The 26,639-nt window shown below is 42.9% G+C and overlaps 1 protein-coding gene across 1 annotated transcript; it reads left to right on the top strand.

The window, feature by feature from the left end:
- The first annotated feature begins 10,818 nt into the window (after positions 1–10,818).
- On the top strand, positions 10,819–26,409 carry LOC105358119 (vascular endothelial growth factor receptor 1-like). Its single transcript, XM_011493642.4, has 7 exons — positions 10,819–14,414; positions 15,390–15,698; positions 16,135–16,410; positions 22,993–23,286; positions 23,922–24,197; positions 25,582–25,719; positions 25,879–26,409. The coding sequence occupies exons 1-7, from the start codon at positions 14,366–14,368 to the stop codon at positions 25,914–25,916; spliced, it is 1,380 nt and encodes a 459-aa protein (XP_011491944.1). The 5' UTR covers positions 10,819–14,365; the 3' UTR covers positions 25,917–26,409.
- The last annotated feature ends 230 nt before the right edge of the window (positions 26,410–26,639 follow it).

Below are 26,639 nucleotides of genomic sequence, written 5' to 3'. Positions count from 1 at the left end.
CATTAAAACCTTAATGATACCCATCCCTAGGGTCAGGTGATGTGAGTTTCTCTTTTTTTCCTGTGGAAAATCTCGTAAAAGAAGATTGAGGTTTAATATTTACGTTTAATAACATTACTAGGGAACCATGTACTCTGTCATAACGTCCATTCAAACGTATTTTTTTCAATATTAACCAATTCAGGTAAGAAACACACTGTTTGTAAATAATAATAATAAAAAAATATGACATTTGTGTGACGGACTGAGGAGCTCTTTAAACTTGGTTTGTGACTGGTCCCACGTTTATCAGGAGGTTTATGTTCCACAAACAAGCCCTGGGACGAACAGGTTGTTTTTTGTTTTTTTTTTACAGAAAAGAATGTTTCCATTACTAATGCAAACTTTTTATTTTGCAGATACTTAAAGAAAAGAAACAGAACATCAAAGGTTTCTCAGAGGGAAGGTATTATGTCGCAAAGGAAACTACAGATTGCAGAAAACTACAAGCTAGTTGGTGTATGAAATTGACGTTACTTGCAGTTCATGATGAAATTTTTTTGTTCTATTTGTGAGTTAGCATTACACTAAAACGTCGATGAAATTGTCAGTAATTTATTCAAATTATTTTTTATTTAGTCATGAAACTGCTACCACAATATTGTTGAACTTCTGTTATAAATAATGACCGTACTTTCCGAGCTATAGAGCGCACCTGATTACAGGCCGCACCCACCGAATTTAAGGAGGATAAGTCACTTTTTACATACACAAACCGCACCTGTATACAAGCCGCATGTTGTAACGACTCCATTGGTACATCACTGATTACCCTGACCCAAACACTGTGCGACTACGATCAGTCACAGAGAGGGAGGAGTTAACAGTAACAATTAAGTCTGTTTTTTTCTTGATGTTTCTGGAACAGAAGATGCTGCGAATGGTGTTCTGTTCCAGAAAATAGGTGGGAGTGGAGTGGTACTGATGTACCTCAGTGTTATGCTGGACAACATGGAAAAGAGACATCATGAATGCACTACACTTCCAGCCAGACTAGCCAAGCTACTCCAGAAAACTGCACACCGTCATGGGACATCCATTACAGGTGTTAACTACACACAGGGTATAGCCTTACGTAAACTTTCAGGCATTTACGCTTTCTCCGCTCAGACAAGAGAGACTGAGAAAAATCCTAGAAGCACCTAACATCACATTCACACACGAAGGGATCAACATGGCAGAATGATCGTAGGAACATCACGTGTGTGCTGAATAAGTGGAAAAGCAGGAAAAGATCAGGCTAGATCTGCAGTCCACACCCCAGAAGGGAGCCAGAGAGTTGCACACAGATGGTTGTTGTTTCAGGCATGACAAAGATGGGTTGAGATCAGCACATGCAGTCGTGGAAGATCAGAATGTTCAGCATGTGGTCAGAAAGGCAGAACGAATAACAGCTCCCAATCAGCTCAAAGAGCTGAAGTTGTTGCAGTCACTGAGGCTCTGAAAATCGGAGCAGGACAGAAAGTGAATGTGTACACAAATTTGGCTCATGCAGCAGGTGCATTTCATGTGGAACTGAAACAACGGCGTAGAACAGGGTTTCTCACAGCAGGACAGAAGTCGATTAACATAAGACAGAAATGAAAGAGCTAGCTGAAGCGTTGCTTTTGCCCGAAAGTGTAGCAGTGATAAAATGCAAAGGACATGACAATAGTAATACTAGAACAGCTAGAGGAAATCAAGCAGCGGATCGAGCAGCAAAAGAGTGTGCAGGATATCATAAAAACATATAATGATGTGTTGAGAAGCAGAGTGAGAGCCAGACCCATGCCTCGATGAGGTGGTAAAATTGCAAAAGGGGGCGTCACTGGAAGAGACATGCCAGAGGCATGGCCCACCAAGAGGAAAGACAGCAAATTGGTGATAAAATGTCTGGTTAATCATTACATTCCACACCATGGATTTCCCACCAAAGTCAGGTCAGACAACTGAACTCTTCTCAAAAATCGGGACCTGCTGGAGGTGGAGGCCATGCTAGGTTTGAAACATTACTTTGGAACGGTTTATTACCCGCAGTCACAAGGTAAGGTCAAAAGAATGAATCAATCAGTCAAAACTACATTGGGCAAAATCTGTGCACAGACCAAATTAAATTGGGTTGACACTCTATAGTATATATATACTCTATATACTATATACATTTAGTAGTTAGGGGTTACGGTAGGAACTCGGACAGAGACGTGTCTGATAAGGATCTATCACAAATATATCCCAGCTTTTGGACTGCTCTCAGGATTGCACTCACCTATCCAGTCACTGTGGCTCAAGCAGAGAAGAGCTTTTGATCAAGTCATACCAAAGGTCACCAATGTCTCAGGAGTGACTCACTAACCTTGCAGTTATGATTATCATTCATTCAGTAGGGGAGTAGATTTCCTATGATTATGTTATTGAAGGGTTTGCATCAAGGAAGGCTAGAAAGATTAGGTTTTAGTCAGTGTTTTCGGTTCTTAGTGCTGCAGTTATATTTATTTTAGCGTGTTATTTGTGTGATAAAAGATTTGCGCTTTATAATAACACTTTTCTGACAAGAAGATGCAGTTCTGGATACAGCCGGAAGGTGTCACCCTTCTCATTTCTAATACAAGTTCAAACTACAGACCTGACTGATTTGGTTTGATTTTTGGTATTTTGCCATCATGTATGAAGACATCAGACCTAGAATTACAGATAAAAAAAAAAAAAAAAAAAAAAAAATTTCTTTACTCTGAAAATCACAAAAACGTTTAAAAAACTTGTTTTAATAAATTGGAAAGGTAAAATTTCCAATCAAATCAAATCAAACTTTATTTATAAAATAGCGCTTATGCATTTCGTGCAGCTCGAAGCGCATTAACATTAAAAACAAAAAACACACAACATTACAGTAAAAACCCAACCCACCCTACACCCTTCCCACTCCCCTCCATTAAAGCACATGACCCACGACAATAAGCAAGCAAGCAAACAAACAAACAAACAAGGCTTGGCTCTGTTGTGAGGAAACAGCATTTGGGAATCTCTTCATACCAGGAGCCAGCCCGGCCACAGGAGCATCGCCACAGCGCCAACCCAGACCGGGAAAACACCGGGGTCCACTTCACAGCCGTAAGGCTGCATAATTAAACCCCCGCCGCCCCAGCAAGGGCAAGAACTGCAGCAACAGCCACCGGGCAAGCCGGCAACCCTGGCGGAAAAGACTCCCACAAGAAACACTGGGGCTAAAATCATGATAAGATACTAAAATTATAAGATTTATTTAAATAAATAAATAAATAAAAACCTGAGAATAAGATGCATAAAATGAAATGAAATATAGTATAGAATATAGCCTATAATAAAACTAATAGAATAAATTAGCAGTTAAAATCAACTAAAAGCTAAATTGAAAAGGTGGGTTTTGAGCCTCTTCTTAAAAACCTCTACAGTCTCTGCGGCCCTGAGGCCCTCCGGCAGGCCGTTCCACAGGCGAGGACCGTATTGATTTGCCAAGATGGCGGCGGCGCGTGCACACGCAGCGGCACAGCGCTCTCTGTTTTTGTTTGTTTTTTTCATGTTTCTGTTGGTGCTACAGACACTGGAAGCGTTTACTCAGTACAGCAGGACGGAACTACTTCAACTTAGTTGGAATTGTCAATTTAACACTCCCCCAAAGTCGGACTTTATACCACCCGAGATCCAACGGACTGCCACGGCCTTAACCATACCCCCCCTGTGGCCAAGGAGACTGAGAAGATACCGTAAACAAAAGCGGGGGAGGAGAAGCGGAGCACGCGCCAGGCTACATGCTAACCCGCATCGACCAGCTCTCCCCAGTCTCTTCCTCGCTAACGTAAGATCGCTCGCCAACAAACTGGACGAGTTTCGGCTACGGATCGTCTCGCGGCGGATGGACAGCTGTGTGGCCATCATAACAGAAACCTGGCTGGACAATAACACACCTAACGCCGCGGTGGAGCTAGCGGACCGTTCTGTGTCCCGCGCGGATCGGACTGCAGACTCCGGTAAGGGCAGAGGCGGCGGACTGGCGCTTTACATTCACAACTCCTGGGGTGCAGCCACACACATCATCGGAACGCACTGCACACCCGATCTGGAATACCTGGCGGTGAAATGCAGGCCATTTCGAACGGCGAGGGAGTTCTGCTCTATCCTGATCATAGCTGTTTACATCCCACCTCAAGCTAACGCTAAGCTAGCGCTAGAGGAGCTTTACTGTCTGATCAGCAGGCAGATGAACTCCAACTCAGAAGCAGCTGTGATCGTGGCAGGAGACTTCAATCATGTGGAACTCAAAGCAGTGCTCCCCAAATTTCAGAAGTTTATTCACTTTCCCACCAGAGACAACAACACACTGGATCAAGTTTACTGCAACATCCCAGGTGCATACAAGGCTGCAGCAGCTCCTCACCTGGGCATGTCAGACCACATCTCTGTGGAGCTAACCCCCACATACAGACCTCTGATCTGCAGGACCAAACCAACCATCAAAACAGTTCAGGTATGGACCGAAGAGGCTTCTTCTGCACTACAGGACTGTTTTGAACTCACTGACTGGGAGGTGTTTAAAGATGGCTCAGACCTGGAGGCCTACACAACATCCGTCCTGAGCTATGTGCAGTTTTGCACCGATGCTGTTCTGCCCACAAAGTCCATCAAAGTCTACCCAAACCAGAAACCATGGTTTGATGGAGCAGTACGGTCTTTGCTCAAAGCTCGGGATACAGCCTACAGGTCAGGTGACAGGCTGGCCTACAGCAGAGCCCGGACAGAGCTGAGGAGGGGCATCAACCAGGCCAAGCGCAGACACAGACAACGGGTGGAACAGCACTTTGCTAATAACAACCCGCGGGAGATGTGGAGAGGCATCAGAACCATCACAGACCACAGGAGCAGCATGCAGCAGACCACTCATGACCCCACCCTGCCTGACACTCTAAACAACTTCTTTGCACGCGTCGAGACGCCCGGCAGCAGCAGAGACTCTGGTCCTCTATTACAGCTGGAGGAGCAGTCCCAGCCTCTCGTCCTGCAGCTACATCAGGTGAGCTCCACTCTGAGGAGGATCGACACCAGCAAAGCCGCAGGACCAGATAAGGTGTCAGGTCGGGTTCTGAAGCTGTGCGCACATCAACTGGCTGGAGTTTTCCTGGACATCTTCAATTGGTCCCTGCAGCTCACCTCAGTTCCTGTGTGCCTCAAGTCCTCCATCATCGTGCCGGTGCCAAAAAAATCCTCTGTCTCGTGCCTCAATGATTACCGGCCGGTCGCTCTGACACCGGTGATCATGAAGTGCTTTGAGAGGATCATCCTGAACCACATCAAGGACATCATCCCTGCTACTCTGGACAGTCATCAGTTCGCTTACAGGGAGAACCGATCGACAGAGGACGCAGTTTCATTAGCCCTGCATGCTGCCCTGTCCCACCTGGAGCATCCTGACATCTATGTCAGGATGTTATTTGTGGACTTCAGTTCAGCCTTTAACACGGTGATCCCGGACAAGCTGACACTGAAGCTTCACAACCTGGGTCTGCCTGCCTCCCTGTGCCTCTGGATCAAAGACTTTCTCACCAACAGGCCCCAAGTGGTGAGAATCGGGGACTCAGCATCATCCACTCTGATCCTGAGCACAGGAACACCACAGGGGTGTGTCCTCAGTCCCGCCCTCTTCACTCTGTTCACCCACGACTGCTCCGCCACTCATTCCACAAACCTGGTTTTAAAGTTCGCCGATGACACCACCGTAGTGGGTCTCATATCCAACAATGATGAGACTCACTACAGAGAGGAAGTTCAGCACCTGACAGGATGGTGTGCTGACAACAACCTCATCCTGAACACCTCCAAGACCAAAGAGATCGTTGTGGATTTTAGAAGGACTAGAAAGGTGGCACACACCCCCCCTCCTCATTAACGGGGAGGAGGTGGAGCGAGTGGACCACATCAAGTTCCTGGGGATCCACATTACATCTGACCTCACCTGGTCGCTGCACACATCCCACCTGGTGAAGAAGGCTCAGCAGAGACTCTTCTTTCTCAGGAAGCTTAAAAGGACTGGACTTTCATCACAACTTCTGGGGAACTTCTACAAGGCAACCATTGAGAGCATCCTCTGTCTGAGTGCTACGGTGTGGTACGGGAGCTGCACCGCTCAAGACAGGAAGGACTTGGCCCGGGTGGTGAAAACCGCACAGGAGATTGTGGGAGGACCCCTCCCACAACTCAACTCAGTGTACGACCTCCAGGTCCAACGGAAGGCTGGTCGTATTGCTGTAGACCCCACCCACCCAGGACATAACCTGTTTGTACTTCTTCCCTCTGGGAAGAGATACAGGAGCATCAGAACTCACACAAACAGACTGAGGAACAGCTTCTTCCCAAGAGCAGTGAGGTCCATCCACCCCCCCCCCCACATCACACAACTGGGTCAACTAAACCGCCCCCTCCCCCCAGACTTAACATAACCCACTAACCCCTCTCAGCACACAGCTGACAATGCCCTGACTGTATTTTAAACTGTGTGCAATATTCATGCTGTATGTGCAATATCCATTCTAATGTGGAATACCCACTCGTGCAATATTCACCCCACTCTACTGTACAGTATTTAAGTATTTATGCCTTATATAGCTCCTTATTCTTATTTTATTTTATTCTACCTTTTTATATCGAGAGTTGCTGGAAAAAATTTATTGTGCTCTGCAGAATGATAATAAAAGATTCTGATTCTGATTCTGATAATGGCAGAACGAAGCCTCACCATAAGTTTTGGTCCTCACTTTAGGAACAACTAAAAGGCCAGCACCGGAGGACCTCGGGGTCCGCGAGGGCTCATATTTCAAAAGAATATCATTTAAATAAGAAGGCCCAAGACCATAAAAACACTTATAAACCATTAAAAGAACTTTAAAATCAATCCTGAAACGCACAGGGAGCCAATGCAGCGACTTTAAAATCGGTGTAATGTGTTCCCACCCTCTGGTCCTCGTCAGAACTCGTGCCGCTGAGTTCTGCAATAGCTGTAGATTTGAAATAGACTTTTTGGGTAAACCAGAGAGCAGGGCATTACAATAATCTAAACGACTGAAAATAAAAGCATGCATTAGCATCTCTGTGCTGGCAAGAGAGAGGAACGGGCGGACTCTGGCAATGTTTTTAAGATGATAAAATCCTGTCTTAACGACATTTTTAATGTGTGGGATAAAATCTAGCTCAGAGTCAAAAAGTACACCCAGGTTTCTCACACATGGAGAAGGTTTAAAATTATGAAGATGTGGTAAAATCATTTCTCTCTTGTCTTCAGAACCTATGATTAAAACTTCAGTTTTGTCCTGGTTGAGCTGCAAGAAGTTTTCTGCCATCCATGACTTAATATCTAAAATACAATTTAAAAGAGTGTTTATAGGTTCAAGGTCATCAGGAGACACGGCAATGTAGAGCTGTGTATCATCAGCATAGCTGTGAAAGTCAACGCCATGTCTCCTGATGACATCCCCAAGAGGCAACATATACAAATTAATTTATGTCTAAAGGAAGTAATTTTAAGTGAAGGACCAGTGGCGGTTCTACCCTGAATTACTCCCCGGGCGAGACCCTCCTCTGGCGCCCCCCCCCCCCCCCCCCCCCCCCCAATAGAGTCACTTTGTCCATTTATTGTTTTTTTTTTTTTTTTTTTTTTTTTAACTTGTCCTGTCCAACAGCTAGGCAAACAGATGAGAGCTGAGGGCCTCTTGTGTTGGACATATTTTATTTTAACAAGAGGGGTTATTCATCTTCAGACAAACCAAAGGTATGTCTGAATAAACCCCTTTTGTAATTGAGGCCAAACTTTATTAATTTCAATCATGTTTGAAAATCTTTGGTGTTGGACCGGACGGAAAAGGAAAGAGGGGAAGAAGAGAGAGGGACGTTAGAGAGAGGGGGGGGTAGGAGGGTGATAATAGGAGGGGGAAGGGGGGTAAGACCATAAAGCAGCATAGAGCAGACAGGTTTACTGGTTGTTTATCGTTACGGTACGGTTCAAATGTAGTACAAAAAAGGGCGGGGCCTGTTCACACACACTCAAATATTAACACACCTGCTAGCCGCAAAAATGTCCACATGTCAACATGCACACAAAACAGATAGTGTTCACGAACGCATACCTATGCCTTTAAACCAGTGCTTCTCAATTATTTTTTGCCAGGCCCCCCCTAGGAAAAGAAAATGTTTCGCGCCCCCCCCCCCCCCCCCCCCCACACACACACACACACACAGACACACTCGCGCGGTGACAATACATCAGGTCAGTATCTATAAAATTTGTATACCTAAAATTGTATCTTTTAACACTAACAAAAGAAAAAAGCAAAATAAATCCACTTTCAACAAATATTAACTTTATTTAGCCACAGAAACCCTGTTCTAGTCTAAAACAGAAAAGAAGCTGAAAGTACCTGAAATAAAAAAAATCTGTCATTCCTTATTTAAACTAGAAACATTTTGACCAACTGAACCATTTGATGCTGAAAAAAATAATTCAATCAATAAATAATATTAAATCTAAATTGATCTGAAACATTAACACAGCAGCACCAATATATTTAACGTTTTTAGTCTGAAGAAATAGGTAAAAACGTGCTGATTTTTTTTTTCTAAATGACGGATTGTTTATTTCTGATCTCATAAAAGTGCAGCTGTTTTCCTGCATTACCTGCTGTCTTTATGTCTGTCTGACACCAACTAAACCACAGGCAGACAAAGAAAACATGGATGGAAAATAAAGACACGTCATCAAAATGTCTACAATAGTTCATAAAGAATGACATTGTTAGCATGAGCTTAGGAATCTAAGGGCAGCGGTGATCTTGGGCAACAGGCAGCGGTAGCAGTGGTCCGCGTGCCCCGATTCCCCTGGCAGACAGGGCCCACACCACCCCTCCCCTTTCGTTCTCACTCGCGCAGCCGCGGACAGACAGAACAGACAATAGGAACCGAATAGTGGACCAGATTATTTTCCAAGCACTGAGCCGCTGTCACCGCTGCCCCCACGTTAAATTTGCGCACCGGACAAACCTGTGCCTAAAACCGCCACCACCGCGCGCCCCCCCTGGCATCGCTTCGTGCCCCCCCCCGGGGGCGCGCCCCACTATTTGAGAAGCACTGCTTTAAACCAACTAGTGTGAAATCTTTCATTCATTCAATCATGCAAACTATTAGTGCAAAGGTGAGCTAACACCTGTGCTCAGGTGAGTGTTTATGTTCTTCTAAAATGGATGGTGGAATGTGAAAAGAAGGAGGAGGAGCGCCCAGCCACCCCCACACCCATACCCCCGCCGCAGCAGCAGCGGCAGCCGGAATTCCCCCAACGCCACACGGGAACAGGCAGGGAACAACCGCCCCCCGGGTGACCAAGACCGCCACCCAGGCCAGGGCCAGCAGGACCGCCGCGAGGCCCCCAGAGCCAGAGAGCAGGGAGGCGCAGAGGGAAAGAGAGCGCCGCCCCAGCCCAGCCAGGAAAGCAGCCCCCCGCCGCGCCGGAAGAGCCCAACGCAGGGCCCCACCGGAGAGGGACGCCCACAGCCCCAGACGAGCACCCCACCACCACCCAGGAGTTCCGGGCATCCCCCCGCCCCGACCCCAGGTACGAGCCAGGACCCCCCAAGGGAGACCCGCTCCGCACTCCAGGCAGCCACCCACCCGGCCCACGGTTGGTCCAGGTAGGAGCAAGGCAGGGGCCCGCCGCCCCCGCCCAGGAGGGGGGAACCCCGGGGAAAAAAGGGCGGCCCACAAGGGATGTTATAAATATGGCCCGACCAGGCTCGGCCATGTTGGAAGTTTGGCGAGGCCCAGCGCCCAGGGGCAAGGACCAGGACCCACCCCCCAGGGACACGAACACCCCCGGCTCAGGTGTAATATGAACCCCCCCACCGCGCGGAGAGAGCACCGCCGGGCCCAGGGAGCCGGCACCCAAGGGACACGGCCGCCATCGCCAAGGGGCCCGCACCCCCCACCAGGGAAGGGGTAGGGGACAGATGGACCCAGGTCCCACCTTCCTTGTAAAATGTGTGTGCGTGTATGGGTGTTTGAGAGGGTGTTTGTGTGCATGTGTGTGTGTTTATGTTAGAATGTATATATTGAAGGGGGAGGGGTGTGTGTACTAAGGGGGGTGCAGTTAAAATTGGCGAGTAGGGCACTAAGGGGACATCTCCTGATTACTCACAGTGATGTCCCCTCACCCTCCACACCAAGGGGCCCTAAATGTCTAAGGTGCGGTTAAAATTGGCGGGTAGGGTGCCAGGAGGACATCTGCTGCTTGCTTGCAGTGATGTCCAAGCACCCCCCCTACCAAGGACCCTACATGTCTAAGGTGCAAATAAAACCGAAAGAGGGGGGGCCCACTCCATACGGCAACCATAGGAGGGGGGCCACTCCCAAGTAGCCCCCCCCCAAGGCGCATCGCAGGCTAGACCCCCCACCCCCTCACCCTAATATGAGGTTATATAAGGAAGGGGGTAAGTTGGGGACAGCTGGTAGACTGTCCCCCGGTGGTCAAACAGCCGTCCCCCAGCCCACCCCCAGCAAAGGGGCCAGGGCCACCCAGCCCAGGGGCCCACCCCCGGAGGCGCCGACACCCCAGGCCCGGCACCACCCACCCCACACAGAGAGAGAGGAGCCAGAAAGCGTCGCCCCCCCCCGGAGCAAGCCCAGGCCCCCACCCCCAGACGCCGGCCCTAGAAGAGCTCTGGTCAGGCCTCGACGGGACCGAGGAGGCCAACCGGCCGAGGCAACCACTGATTGCCTCAGCAGAGACCCCGACCCGCTAGCCCCCCCGACCCGTACTAATAATGGGACCCCCCTCCCCCCCAGAACGCCCCCCCACAGGACAGGGCCGACAAGCCCCCCACCCCACCCCACCCCAGACCCCGCAGCCGAAGCGGGTGACACCCAGAGCGACCGGGGGCCCCGAGAGGGTTGTCCCGTCCCGTCCCAGAGCCAGGGAAGGGCCGATCCCAGCCCCAGGTGCAGATGGGCAGCCCATCCGGCGCCGCTGGGCCCCCCCCACCCGAGCAGGGCCCCCCGCCAACCCCCCCCAGCACAGGCAAAGGGACCACCCCCCCAAGCCAAGCCAGACCACCACCCCACCCCCCCACCACGCACCCCCACACCCAAGCCCAGAGGACCACGCAGCGCCCCAGCCCGCCCCACCCAGGCACCGGACCCGACCCCCCGACCAACGGAGCCCCCCACCGCCCCCGCCAGGCACCGGAAGCCCCGACCCCCACCCCAAACCACGGCAGAGGGGCAAGGAGCAGCGACGACCAAGCCCTCCACCCCCTAAGTCATGGAGTCAACCACAGGAGACCAGAGAGACTGAATTCTTTCAAAGTTACTTGAGCTTTGGGCTGACATTTTTTCCAAGCTGATATGATCAAACAGCAGATTTCTGTGTTGACTTATGTTTATATTTTTCTTGTTTTTCCAATTTATTAAAATAGTTTTTTTGGCAATACAAAGAGTTATGAAAATGATAGATGCTAATCCTTCTTCTATATCGATGGCACTCATGTCACCAAGCACACAAAGTGACGGTGAGGCAGTGATTGAAACCTTGTCCATTTATTGTAACTGAAAATACAGATAGGAAATATTTAATAAACACAAATAATCTGAAATAAATATTATAAACTACAAATCACACAAATAATACACTAGAATAAATGTAACTGCAGCACTAAGAACAGAAAACACTAACTAAAACCTAACCTTTGTGGCCTTCCTGATGCAAGCTTGTCAATAACGTCATCATATGAAATCTGCTCCCCCCCTGAATGATTGATACTAACAACAGCAGGTTAGTGAGTTGCTCCTGAGACATTGGTGATCTCAGGTATGACTTGATCAACTGGAGTTTTGAAAAGCTAACAGCAGCAGCAGCAGCAGCAGCAGCAGCAGCAGCAGCAGCAGCAGCAGCAGCAGCATGCTACCATCACAGCTTATTTAACATTATGAACTAATATACAACAATAAAACACAACAAAAACTTTGTGTTACAGCAGAGCAGACAGACACACGAATCATAACTAATGTAACAAGTTAAGGCAGAGCAAACATTTAAGAATAAATATCTTAAAAATGACGTTATTTGCAATATTTGGGCCTACTTCAGTTTTGGTCATGATAGACCAAACAAGAGATTTTTCCTCTGCAACGTTGTTGTTGTTGTAGGGCAGGTAGCATTCGAATTTAAAAAACGTGCATCTAGTTATGCGATATTACCCTTTTCTTTGTCTCTTTTCTCCTCTTCTTCTCTTTTCTTTCTAAATTGGGCACCAGCTTTGACCTTTTTTCTCCATATTTCAGATGTTTTTGCATTTAGCATAAATGTCCTGACATAGGTATCAAGTCTGTCGACTAAACCAACTGTCATCTAAGTGAAGAATTTTTTTTGTTTTCCCATTTTTTATTTGGGCATTTCACACAAAAATAACCAAAAAAACATGATTTTTTTATACCTTTTTTATACCCGCAGCCCCCCCCCCCCCCCCCCCCGTTCGTCATACATTTCCAGAAGGAGCGCGTGCAGCTGCACCCAGGGGCGCCAATTCGCTACATGGCGGCGCAATTTTTATTTTTATTTTTTCATCAAGCACTGAGCCGCGGCCCGCGACCGTTGCCCCCCTGGAAGAAGATCCAGCCAGGTTTGCGCATGCGTTTTGCGCTCCGTGCTCACCTCTCAGCCTGCATCCTTCACCCCGCGCCCCCTACCTTCTCCTTCTTCACCCCGCGCCCCCTCCCTTCTCCTTCTCACACACATTTGCGTCTACTTCTCAAAGACAGGAGAGAGCGCAGCTGCGGGGCGGGGGCGCCGCCAGGTTTCAGGCTGTTACAAACTCTGTGATATAAGTAAACCAATAGTGATGCATAAAGTATTTTACAAGAGCTGAGCCGCTGGCGCCGCCCCTCCGTCATTTTTCCGCCCCGGGCGATCGCCCGTATGGCCCGTGCCTAAAACCGCTACTGTGAAGGACTCAAATACATAAATATATAAAGGTAAAATAAAAATCAAAGCCAATAATATGTTCAATAAAATAAAAGTCAAACGTTAATCAGAGAGGAAATCAACAAGCTAAACTAGTTTTGACTGTAAAAATATATTTTTGTGATAGCCATATTTCTGAGTTAATATTTTATGCTTATGCTTGGCTTCCTAAACCAAGGAGGCTAATTGAACATTGACCAACCTTTCTTACCGTAGAATCAGCTTGACCGTTGTGTTTGGGACCCGCCCACCCCACTGTCAGTCAATCCGTCTCTGTCTCACAGCCGATAGACATCACTTCTGCTTGTTTAGGTGAAATTATTTAAGTTTAGGTGGATTTCTAATACAATTGAAATAAATTCTACATTCATTGAAATTATATAAACTGATTAAAGTTCGTAGTTCATTCTCAAAGAAGTTGATGAGAATTATATTTAAAATGAAAACATTGTAAATGATTTATTTTGTTACTTGAACAGTTACTTATTGTGAATACATCTACTTATTTTTCACATGCTCATTTTACACAAATGCTCTTGTTGGATTAGTATTTACAAAATGTGTTGCAGTGATCTGAAATAGTCTTCACAATATTTGCCAATTTTATTATGAATTCATGACCATATTTTCCAATAATATTCACTGCACCTTTGGCATGTTTTTAGAGTGCAGTTTTAAGACTCACCGAATAGATTTTAATAAGACTCAAGAGTCAAAAACTGAACTTTGAGAGTTTGACTTGAAAACAAACAGTGGCGTTAGCGTCCAGCTGGGATCAAATCTAATTAGAGGTTTTCAAAGCAGACGGCTTCCTTCACCAGACTGGACCAGTTGCAGTAAAAGAAGACGAACTGGTTCTTGTAATAACAGTCAGTTCAGTTGCTGCTTTGAACAAACATCAAGTTTGTTGCAAAAGATCAAAACCAGACAGTTTCTGAGCAAAAGTAATGTGGATAAAGTTCATTACAGAGGAGATTAAGAGTCATGTACTGCGTACAGGAAATGAACAAAGTGCATTTCCTCTTTTAGGACACTTTTGAAAGAAAAAAGAAAGACTTCCTTATTATAATATTAAACTGATAAACTTTTGAGCTTTATCTTCAAACACAATATCGTCAAATGTCTTCTTTTGTCTCATTTTCACCTTCAAAAAACTTAATTTTATAGATTTTATTAATCTGTGATTCATCTTTTCCCTCTGACATCACTCCCACATTTATTGACATTAAAAATATTGAGTGGGAGGAGCCAAGACTTTCTTTTCTTCTTAGTCATCGTCAAAGAGTAAATGAACATTTGAAGCGACAGATTAACAACTAGAGAATGACTCTACTACTGGAAATAATCTTTATGTTCATGCTTCAGTTTACAGGTAATATTTTATATTTTATTTGTTTGGCAAAAATGTCTAACTTTGACTAAAAACTGTTGTTTACCAAATTTAGTGGGTTTATTTTCAAATTTTGTTTTTTGTTTAAAAGAATCTTTTGTAAAAGTAGGTTATTATTAGGATAAAGATGGTTAAATATTATTTATTTTGTTTTTGATCAAATAATATTTCCATTTTAAGATTCCTCAGGAACAAAAAACGACTTTGGTGCAAATTGTTTTGTAAATAGATTTTTTTTATAAAAACAAAATTCCGTTTTAAAATTTCCATTTGCTGCAAAAATAGATATGTGAAAGCTGACGGCTGAAGCCGTGAAGACGATGAAGAATATTAACACAGTGAAGAAAAGTCAAAAAGTGGAAATATTTGCTAAAACTGAACTAACTTTCTTAAACTAATATGACTTTCACTTTTTTAACTGTAAAAAATCCACTAAATGGTAATAAAGATGAAAAAAATCTGATTTGTTGAGTAAAAAAAACAATTGAGGAAGAGAATAAGAGGAAGATTTTCCAGGACAGAAATAATAACACTACAGATTTCAGAAATTAATTGACTGACCTCAAATTTTTGCACTAAAATCATTTACTTTTAAGAATTTGAAGCTTCTCTTCATTGATGTTTAAAATTAAATCAAGGTTTAAAAAAAAGTCAAATATTTGCAAATGGCTTTAGTTTTTAACGTCTAAAGGGCTGTAAATAATCTAAATGTTGTTTTTTTTGTAAATGTTTCTTTCCATTTATAAAAACACAAACAATCAATTTGAAAAGAGGGAAAAATAAGTACTTCACCTAAATTCACAATTCTATTCAGAAAATGTCAGAGTTGAAGAGAGAATGGGGAAAATATTAGAGGAAAGTAAACATGTGAGCAGACTGTGGATTTCTACTCTGTGTTTATAAACCTGAAGTTTTTATCAATGATTCTGTTTGTGATTCTGATTTTCTCTCCTGTAGGTTTCAGTTTTGAGATCCTCTATGAAAGGGTTGGAGATGACGCCGTTTTACCGTGTAATATTGATAGATCCTCCGAGCAATTCTATGATGTGAAATGGTTGATCGACAGACCGGATTCAGAAGAAATAAGCTGCAAGGAAAGTGTTGTCCAGAGTTCAGCTGGAGCTTCCAGGCTGAGTGTGAGCAGGAACTGCTCCCTGCTCATCAGAAACATCACCGATGAAGATGCTGAAAAATACATCTGTCGGCTCGGAAACAAGAAATGGATCGACTACATTGACGTCTACGTGTATCTGAATGTTTTGAGCAGTGAGTATTCTGCCATGAATGTCAACATTCTGATCTGATCCAGAAAAAAGCTCAAACTGACCTTTTTCCAGCCTAAATGATTAAATGAGTTCACATGTCAAACTGCTGACGAAGCATGTTTAGTGGGAAAGATGTGAGAGAGTGGGCTCATAGGAGAAAATATCATTACATTTCATTCTTTTATATAGTAAACAGGTTAAATTGATGGATCCATAAACAGTAAAGATCAATGTCTCTCATGATCACTGTTTAATCAGGTGAACCGAGTGTTTGACAGTTTCCTGTTTTATTGAACTAGATAAACTTCAGATCAGTTTGATTGATTTGTGTAAATACTGTAAATGTATCACACATTAAAAAAAGTGTTAGATTGAAAATTAAATCAAGGACTAAAAGAAAAGACTGAAAACCTGATTCTATTTTTGTTTTCCTTTAGTCTCTTCGTCTCCTTCAGACGTTCATGGAAGAGTCGACCTAACATGCTCATTCAAAAGTCCTTTAGAAGCTTCATTCTTTAAGGAAAACGACATCATCTGGATGAATGAGACGGGATCTCAACTGTCTGGTAAAAATCCTGAGTTTGAGGTTCACAAACAAACAAACTGTGTTTCTGTTCTGACTGTGAAACATCAGAGAGGAAACTCCAAAAGATTCAGCTGCCGGTTTGTTGATGTTGATGAAGTGCAGATAGATGCCGTCTACGTTCTCACAGGTGAGACGTTTGGAAGGATTTCACTTTATAATAGTGTTCTATTAAATTCTCTTTTCCACAGTTTAGAAACAAAAAGACTTTCTGTTCTTGTCGATGATTCCTGTGAATCTTTGCTCTGTCAGGATTTTCAGAATAAAACAAACTTTTACACAACATCACTGTGGATCATTGACATTCAATGTCAATCAAAAATTTATATTTTGAACTTTTCTATATAAATGTCATTATTGTTATTTTTTTACCAAACTATCAGGAAAATAAAATGAAGTCAAAACTTTGAACAGTAACTCCATTATGTTGGTTCTTAAATATTGATTGATTATACTTTAAGTCATTATTTGTATTCAGTCTTTTAATATAATCATCACAGAAGAAAAGAAAGATAAAAACAACAGGTTTTATTACAAATAGAGGCAAACATTGAATTCAGTAAAACTCTTCTCTTTAAAGCAGGTTTTGTACATAAAAAAACTATCGAGTGGTTCTAATTTCATTTAGAGGAACTTGTGACTTTCAAGATTTTGGTAAATGGTAAATGGCGTATACTTATATAGCGCCTTTCTTCCTACAAGGACAAAGCGCTTTACAGTCACAGACCCATTCACCCAGTGACACGCACATTCACTCACACATTCACACACTGGTGGCGGCTCCGCTGCCAAACACAGGCGCCCGCCTACCCCCAGAGGCAAGGTGGGGTTCAGTGTCTTGCCCAAGGACACTTCGACTCATGGGCGTGCAAGGCGGGAATCGAACCTGCAATCTTACGATCATGGGTCGACCGCCCTACCGCTGCACCACGACCGCCCTACCGCTGCACCACGGCCGCCCTTTCTGCTTTATTTGGTCAACAATAAAGAAAAATTGAAAACCTAATAAATAAATAAAACTCAGCAGCAGAACAAAATCGGATCATTCTGGAACAAGTTTGTTTTACAAATGTTCATTTGACCGGACTTTGATTCTGTAGATTGAATTGTTGGTTTAGACATAATGATGATTGCAATAATGGGAGATGTGGAGAGAGGATTGTTCATTTGTTGTTGTCGTTTTTTTCCATCTGTTGTTCTCTGCAGATGTCTGAAGTGTCAGTTGTGTTCTTGTGTGAGTCCCTGCTGGACAGTGTTGTGAGTCAGGCAAGGCAAGGCAAGGCAAGTTTATTTGTATAGCCCAATTCGTACACAAAGTAATTCAAGGTGCTTCACAAAACAGAAAAATGCATTAAAATCACAATACATCATAGAAATAATCAACGTAAAATTTACTTTAAAAGAAAAAAAAAATTTGAAAATTGATTTAAAAATAAAGGAAGGAAAGGAAACAAAAGTGCAGATAGGACCTTTCAGTCATATACACGGCTAAACAGAAATGTTTTAAGTCTAGATTTGAACATGAACACAGAAGAGGCCTGTCTTACGACTTCAGGGAGGCTGTTCCAGATTTTAGCTGCAGAATATTGAAACGCTGATTCCCCCTTGTTTAGTTCTGACTCTGGGAATCAACAGGAGGCCGGTCCCTGAGGTCCTCAGAGTACGAGATGGTTCATATGGCACTAACATGTCAGAGATGTACTTTGGTGCTCAGCCATGGAGAGACTTGTACACAAGCAGAGCTGCTTTGAAGTCTATTCTTTCAGGTACAAGGAGCCAGTGCAGAGACCTGAGCACAGGACTAATGTGATCATACTTCCTGGTTCTGGTCAGGACTCGAGCAGCAGCATTCTGGATGTACTGAAGCTGTTTTACAGCTCGTTTGGAGAGGCCGGTGAGCAGGCTGTTACAGTAGTCTAACCTACTGGAGAAAAATGCATGAATAAGTATCTCCAGGTCTGGCTTTGACACTATGTTTTTGATTTTGGCAATGTTTTTCAGATGGTAAAATGCTGCTGATGTTACTGACTTGATATGGCTGTTACAGTTTAGGTCAGAGTCCATGATTACCCCTAGATTTCTGACTTGATTTGAGGGTTTAAGAGACAGAGAATGAAGGTAGCTGCTGACACTTTCTCTTTGTTTCTGTGGGCCAAAAATAATAACTTCGGTCTTGTCTGAGTTTAGCTGGAGAAAGTTGTTCTGCATCCACGCACTGATCTGTTGGTGGCAGTGGCTGAGTGAACCACTGGCCCATATTCACCTGTTGTCAGTGACACATAGATCTGAGTATCATCTGCATAGTTGTGATAAGATATGTTATTACTGCGTATTAACTGCCCTAGTGGCAGCATGTAGAGGTTGAACAGAAGGGGTCCCAGGATCGATCCCTGGGGCACACCACAATTCAAGCCCATGTAGTCTGAGACACAACTCCCAATTTCAACAAAATATTTCCTGTCTTCTAGATAAGACTTGAGCCAACTTAGGACAGATCCAGAGATGCCAACCCAGTCTTGGAGTCTGTGCAAAAGGATCCCATGATCAACAGTATCAAAGGCAGCACTCAGGTCTAACAGGATTAAGACAGAGACTTTTCCATCATCAGTGTTCAGGCGGATGTCGTTGGTTACCTTGATAAGAGCAGTTTCTGTGCTATGATGGGGTCTAAAACCTGACTGGAAAACATCAAATGAATTGTTTAATAAGAGAAAGTCAGTGAGCTGTTGGTAGACAACTTTTTCAAGGACTTTTCCTAAAAATGGCAGATTAGAGATAGGTCTGTAATTATTCAGTACAGTGGGATCAAGACCGCTCTTCTTCAAGAGAGGTTTAATGACTGCAGTTTTTAAAGCCTCTGGAAATATTCCAGATTGAAGAGACATGTTAACTATTTGAGTAATTGATGGCAACACACTGTTCAGGACAGACTTTAGAAATCTAGTGGGTAACACATCAAGGCAGCATGTAGACGAGCTCAGACGGGTGATGGTCTCTTGGACAGTTTGGTCAGTGACAGGTACAAAGTGAGTCAGCTTAGAGTGAGTAGGTGGCCGTTGGATAGTTATATGTGTTGTGGAGTTGATGGCTTTTTTAATGCCCTGAACCTTGTCATTGAAAAATACAGCAAACTCATTACATTTAGGTGTACAAACCAATTCTATTGGTAGCTGGGTTGGAGGGTTAGTTAATCTGTTAACTGTTGTGAACAGGACACGAGAGTTGCTGCTGCAACTTCCAAAGATTTCAGAGAAGTACCTTTCCCTTGTTCTGCATAAGATCTGGTTGTAAGCGTACAACTCACCCTTATACATTTCATAATGAACCTGGAGTTTTGACTTGCGCCACTTTCGCTCAGTGATCAGAGTGGTGCTTGTTGGTTGTTCTGCAGCTCTGCTGCTGTTTGCTCCATGAAAGACTGACAGATGATCTGCTAGAAAGACCAGCGTTAGGAGGTCTGCAGCTGAATTATGGCTTATACAGGTTCAGGGGGGCTGTGAGTTCTCCATGTTTTACTTGATCCATTGCTATGAAAAGGGCCTTCTATCTTATCAGATTCATTTAGGATGAACAAAAACCTTCTTGCACGGATCTGACTTGAAAATCTCTTACATGCAGTTTAACTTTTAAAAAGTAAAACAGGAAATTTCAAATTTGCTACCAAAAGTTTTTTTTTTTTTTTTTTTTTGGTAGAAAGTGATACAAAAGAAAGTTTTAAATACACAGACACAAACCGTCATCTGATAGATTTTTGCATAGCAGCTAAAGAACCGTGAAGAAAACAGGAACAAGACATTTGCCAACAGGAAGCTTCTCCTTTATGACTAAACTGACAGGAAAAGTAGGAGCAAAAGAAGACTTCCCTAAATATGTGGATGAAGATTGTCATTGATTTAGGTAACATTTGAATTCTCTCCAAGCGTAGAGATATGCAAAAGTAGTGTTTTTAACGTTTCTACCACACAATGCTGCTGATGATGTTGCCAGTGCTGGGAAGATTTGTAACAAGAGCAGTTTTCTATTTTTAAAACATCATGCAAAAACAAAAAGTCATAGATAGATAAATGACTTTATTAATCCCACAATGGGGAAATTTCATTTATCTGTGGCAGCAACACGACATTCAGAAATAATCTATATAATATAACATCAATAAAGGACATCACAAATGACATTTATATTAGATAATTAAAAATATTACTAAAATTATTATGAAAAATTATTATCAAAAATGAGATTCTTATTAAATAAAGAAATAAATAAATATTAAATATCAAATAAATACAGCTGCAAAAGTGTAAAAAAAAACATTACAGACTTTTCACACCAAAAACAAAAACAAACAACTGTTCAGGAATATAAAACAATTTAAAATTGAAAAACAACAACTACAACAAAAGAAAATAAATAAATGAGTGAATGAAAAAACACCCTGGCACCGTGGAGTGTCACTGTAACACAGTGTTGTACAGTCTGATGGCTGTGGGGAGGAATGACTTGCGGTAGCGCTCCTTCTTACACTGAGGGTGCAACAGTCTTGTGCTGAAGGATGGTCAGCGCCTCTACAGTTTTGTGCAGGGGGTGGGAGGGGTTATCCATGATGGATGTCAGCTTAGCTAACATCCTCCTGTCCGCCACCTCCTCGATGGACTCAAGTGTGCAGCCCAGGACAGAGCCGGCCTTCTTAACCAGTTTGTTAAGCATGTAAACTTTCAGAACACACCCACGTGCGCTCTACAGCACAGCGCGACGTGAATCACCCTCACGGCGGAGGGATACCCAAACCCTAAGTTCCTACAGCTCCCCAATAAGAAACAAGTTCTGACACCACTAAAGCTTTAAATGCCCCTACAATTCGAAGAATAGGGAGGAGCCATAAAGCGGGAATTCTGATTTGGCCGTCTTGAAGTTGAGTCACGGCGTCTGGACTTATTGTGAAGTCTTCCTAAAACGTCTCACCACTCAAACTGTCCTGTTTATTTTTAACTTTTGCAAACATTTGAGTGATGGAGTGATGGAGAGGAGGTCACTGAACAGACTCCTTTCAATCATGGACAACCCAGAGCATCCTCTCCAGCCTGTTCTGGACAAACAGCGGAGCTCCTTCTCTAGAAGGCTCAGACAGCTCCGCTCCAAAACTGCCCAGTACCAGAAATCCTTCCTGCCAAATACTATAACCCTGTTCAATAATTCACAATGCAGAAGATAACCTTTGCACATTTTTTTTTTCTCTTTTCTTTATTTTGCACATTTCTTTTGCACATCTCTTTACCTGCACTGTTATGTAAATAGCTCTTTAAATTATACCACATTTTCCTTGTTCTCTTTTTTTATTTTTATTTATATTATTCTTACTCTTTTTTTCCTGTCAGTTGTTATGGTAACGAACAAATTTCCCACGTGTGGGATCAATAAAGTATTTCTGATTCTGATTCTGATTCTGATTTAGCTTTAAAATGTCTTCACACCATTACAGAGTGGGTGGAGCCAAGACTTCTTAGTTAGATCATCACTAAAGAGAAAAATCAAACCATGAACTAAACTTCTATAACAGATCAGAATCCAACAAAGACCGGATGACTCTAAAACTGTAACTAAAAACCGTTTTTATTACAGCTGGACCATAACAAGGTTCTAAACAGAGCTTCAAAATGCAAAACAAAAAAAATAGAGCAAGAAAACAAGTATTTTTTGATAATATATTGATAATAAAAGCACAAATGAGCTGGACTGTTCATCATCTGATCAAAAGTTTAAGACCAATGCTTTGTAAAAACCAGAATTTACACTAATATTTGCATTAAATCAGTAATCCTCAAAAAAGCTTCATGGCAATGCTGCTGAGGTTGGATGCTAGTTTTGAAATTTTTCTAAACAATCTTGAGTGTTGTGGAACAAAAAAGTCACGAAGCAGACCTCAGTTCCAGACAGTGGATGTCCTTCATGAAGCCATCTTCACCACTTGGCACAAACCTTTGTTACGGGGGGGGGGGGATGAGGAAGTACCCAGGTGCAGAGAGGAGGAGGCAGGAGGTTTCAGGGAAGAAGGAGTTTTGATAAGGAAACCAAAAAACTAAAAACAAAACCACTGCAACAGGCAGGCAAAACTCGAAATACAAACCACACAGGAATACTCGGGAAAGACAAGACTCAAATACATACAAGGCAACAAGACGCAGGTGGAAACACTCAGGACTGATAGGGAAAGGTAAAACTCGAAACAACAACAAAACAGGAAATACTACAAAATAAAACAGGAAATCAAGGAACCAAACACAAAGAGACTGAAACCGTTACAACCTTTCCAAAAGTCTTTTAGAAACACTTGCTGAAACACGCCAATACAGATTTTTGAGGTGCAGCTTTACCTCACTGAGTGTTTTTTTTTAATGGAACAGGGTTTTTTGTGCGATGATCCTAAACTTTTGAACATCTACTGATCAGTCCATTTCAGTTCACTTGTTGTTTTTTTCAACTGTCTCTTGTTCCCATTTCTTTTTTTTCTTTTTTTTTTTACAATTTGAAGCTCTACTTGAAACCTTGTAAAAATCTAATCACGCAAAATGGAAATTCATGTAATTTCTTAACTGGTCTTAAGATTTTAATAAGGAGTGTGTGTGTTTACAGGTGGATCTGTCTTATTTCATTTCTTCAGTGACTGTTGTGTTCAAGGTTCACCTTTTCTCTGAGTTTGTTCTTTTCTCTCCGGCAGACATCAGTGGACAAACTAAACATCTCTATCACAGAGTTGGAGATGACGTCCTTTTACCTTGTAGAACTACATCCTCCTCTTCCTCATGTTCTGATGTTACCTGGCTGTACCAGAAAGATCCAAATACAGCATTTAGAGAAGAAGTACACAATGGAAGTGTTGTCCAGACTTCAGCTAGAGTGGGCAGTGACTGCTCTCTGCTCATCAGAAACATCACTAATGAAGATGCTGGTCGATTTCTCTGTCGGCTCGGGAACAAGAATAAGTTTGAGGCGTATCTTAATATTTTGAGCAGTGAGTATTCTGACTTGAATTATTCTGTGACTTTATGAATGTCAACATTCTGATCTGATCCAAAAAAAAGCTCAAAACCTGAAGAGACTCTGACGTTTGGAGATTTTTTTTATCTAAATCAAAATCTCAAGATTCTACAACGGATGAAGAATTATTCCTTAATTTACATTCAAAGTCAGAATCAGTTTTCATCTCAGATGAGAGGAGATATCTGCCTTTATTTCACAGAGGCAGAGCTTCTGGGCTTTTCTAACAGAATTATAGGAGTTAGACCAGACAGACCCGCAGAATCAGGACTAGAAAGACGAAGAAAGAGCCAATAACAAAGTTTTAGCTTCATGCAGAAAACATTTCTTTAGCTTCATTTTATATAGTTTTTATACTATTCCATGATATTATTTGTTGAAAGTTGTCCGAAAATGACGAGCAGTGACTCCATCATCCTCTGACTTAGTCTAGGCTGAAACTCAAGAATCCAGACTATTTCTGTTGTTGAAACCAATGTAAACATTTCTCTGAATAGTTTCTAAAATGATCAAATCTTCTTTTTCTTTGGAACACGGTCAGCAGGTAAATGTAGTCACTGTCAGGACAAAAGGTTTTCATGGAAAAACGTCTTTTCTGTTTTCCTTCAGTTTCTAAAGATCCAGCAGACGTTCCTCCCAGAGGAAGTGGAAGTGTCACATTCCAGTGTTCACTGAGTAGATTTGATCCAACTATTCCCTGTAGACAGAACAGCTTCATCTGGATGAATGAGACGGGATCTCAGCTGTCTGGTGACGGAGTTGGGTTGGACTGTGTTTCTGTTCTGACTGTGAAACATCAGAGTGGAAACAAAAAAACATTCACCTGCCAGTTTGTTGAAGACGACAAAGTGAAGACATATGCTGTCTATGTTCTGGACTTTTCATGTAAAACTGTTTTTATTCTTTTTATCCACAAAGACAAAGTTGTGAAAGTTAAAGTGTGGGTGACATGGCCTATTTTAATAAGCCAAAATATAGTAAATAGTCTCTATTTCATGTTGCGATTGTTTTTAATATTTTTCGAAAAAGAATAAATAGCGAAAAACGCAATATAAACAACGAGGACGGCCGCCGGCTTCACGCATTCCGCCGACTTCGCGCCGCCATGTTTGTGACGTAACGAAAGGCAGACAACATGGCTAGCACCGATAGCGAAGCACAGAGTGATGCTACCGTCTCTATTAGCGATTTATCATCAGATGAACAGAAAGATGAAGAGGTAAGTTGCGGAGATTATCATGATGATGAGTCACTTTTGCAACCGTATCGATTCGAACCCTTTTGCGGCTGGGACTCACAAAAGAGAGTGAGTTTAACGTTTAATATATACCGTATATATATACCGTATATATATTAAACGTTAAACTCACTCTCTTTTGTAATAAATAAATTATGTAATAAACGTTAAACTCACTCTCTTTTGTAATAAATACATTATGTAATAAACGTTAAACTCACTCTCTTTTGTAATAAATAAATTATGTAATAAACGTTAAACTCACTCTCTTTTGTAATAAATACATTATGTAATAAACGTTAAACTCACTCTCTTTTGTGCCAGCTTTTCGGTCACAGATTTTCTCTTTTTGTACTGGCTGCTGCCAGTGCTGGTACTGGGCGTTTCTGTTTCGGACGTTGCCACTAGCGATCTCTTGAAAATGGTGGGGATTGCGTTCGGTTTCAATACTTTTTTATATCTGACATGCATTCCCATATCTTTCATGAGCTGTGGTGTTTCTTCAAAACAGTCTGCCTCAAAATGTTCGCTGCATAAAGTTGACGAAGCAGTTGGCACCCAATTCGCCCTCGTTCGGTGCACTTGTTTTGTCCATTATTTCAGCAGCATTTCTTGTTTTGGGAATTTATACACAGATACACTTTCACTAGATGTATTGCTACATCCAGCTGCCACACAACGACTTGGCATGTTGATGATTAACAGATTTAAACACGAGAGAAACGAAGACTACCTGTTTTGTTTACATGCTGTCCGAAGCGGAACTGCGATAGTCAATGCCTTTCGTGACGTCACAGGTCATATCGAGGTCACTTCCAGCCTGCGCTCTTAGCGGCAAATTCTTATCTCTGATTCCTTCGAAAGACGTCTATTATTCATATGCTTCGGATTTTTTTCGACGCTAACTATTGGTATCAATAGAATCAGCGTTTGAAAGGCTTTTTTATTTGACAAAGTTGTTCAAAGCATGGCATCCACACTTTAAAGCCACACAAATACTTTAGCTAATGCTGGTGAATGTTTGGTCTGCAGATCTTTCTGGTCACATCTTCATCATCATCTTTGTAGCCGTGGTGACGGTGGTGTTGATGTTTCTGGGTGCGGTTGCTGCTCTGGTCTACATGTCCAGGAGGAGAACCGAAGGGAATGAGGACCAGAGAACTAGAACAAGTACCGTCACTCTTTTACTCTTCATCATCTGCTGATGTGGATGATGTCATTTCCTGTTTCTCTCAGCTCATGAAAACCAATAAAGTTGGTGACCTTAAACATTATTTGCACTTTTAGAAATAAAAAAAGCTGCTTGATCTTCTAAACTCTGTTTTTCAGCGAGAAGAACTGTGGCTGGTGATGAAGACAACCTGTGAAGAAGAGATGCAGAAAAATCTTTTAATATTCTTTGTTGTTAAAAAGAGTGCAGATATTTTCTTTTCTGTGAGTTTTTTTCTTTTTAGACATTTCAAATACAGTAGCTTTATTTGCTCAGATCTGTCGTCACCTACAAAGTTTCTAAGTAGACTGTTCAGTATTGCAGGAAATGGTCTGTGTGTGTGTGTGTCCGTTTTACTTTATATTTTTGTCCCAATGGACAATATATATATGTGTGTGTGTGTGTGTGTGTGTGTGTGTGTGTGTGTGTGTGTGTGTGTGTGTGTGTGTGTGTGTGTGTGTGTGTGTGTGTGTGTGTGTGTGTGTGTGTGTGTGTGTGTGTGTGTGTGCGTGCGTGCGTGCGTGCGTGCGTGCGTGCGTGCGTGCGTGCGTGCGTGCGTGCGTGCGTGCGTGCGTGCGTGCGTGCGTGCGTGCGTGCGTGCGTGCGTGCGTGCGTGCGTGCGTGCGTGCGTGCGTGCGTGCGTGCGTGCGTGCGTATAGACATACGACATACATTTGTTTGTCTACTTTAGTATTTCTTTGTTTTGATTGCTTGAAATAAACCATTTCCACATTCTAATTCTTTTTCATCAGACCGCTTGTTGTTTTGATTACTAACTTCAATGTTTTTCTTTTGGAAAGACTACATCTTTGGAACTTGTAACACAGGAAAAGGTTTTCCAAATTGATGACAGAGAGTCGGATGTCTTCCAGACTGACAT

Source organism: Oryzias latipes, chromosome 2, assembly GCF_053564925.1.
Source record: "Oryzias latipes strain Hd-rR chromosome 2, Olatipes_Hd-rR_3.1".
Taxonomy (NCBI): Eukaryota; Metazoa; Chordata; class Actinopteri; order Beloniformes; family Adrianichthyidae; genus Oryzias; species Oryzias latipes.
Note: the sequence above shows the minus strand (reverse complement) of the source record. Positions and strands in the feature narration are given on the sequence as shown.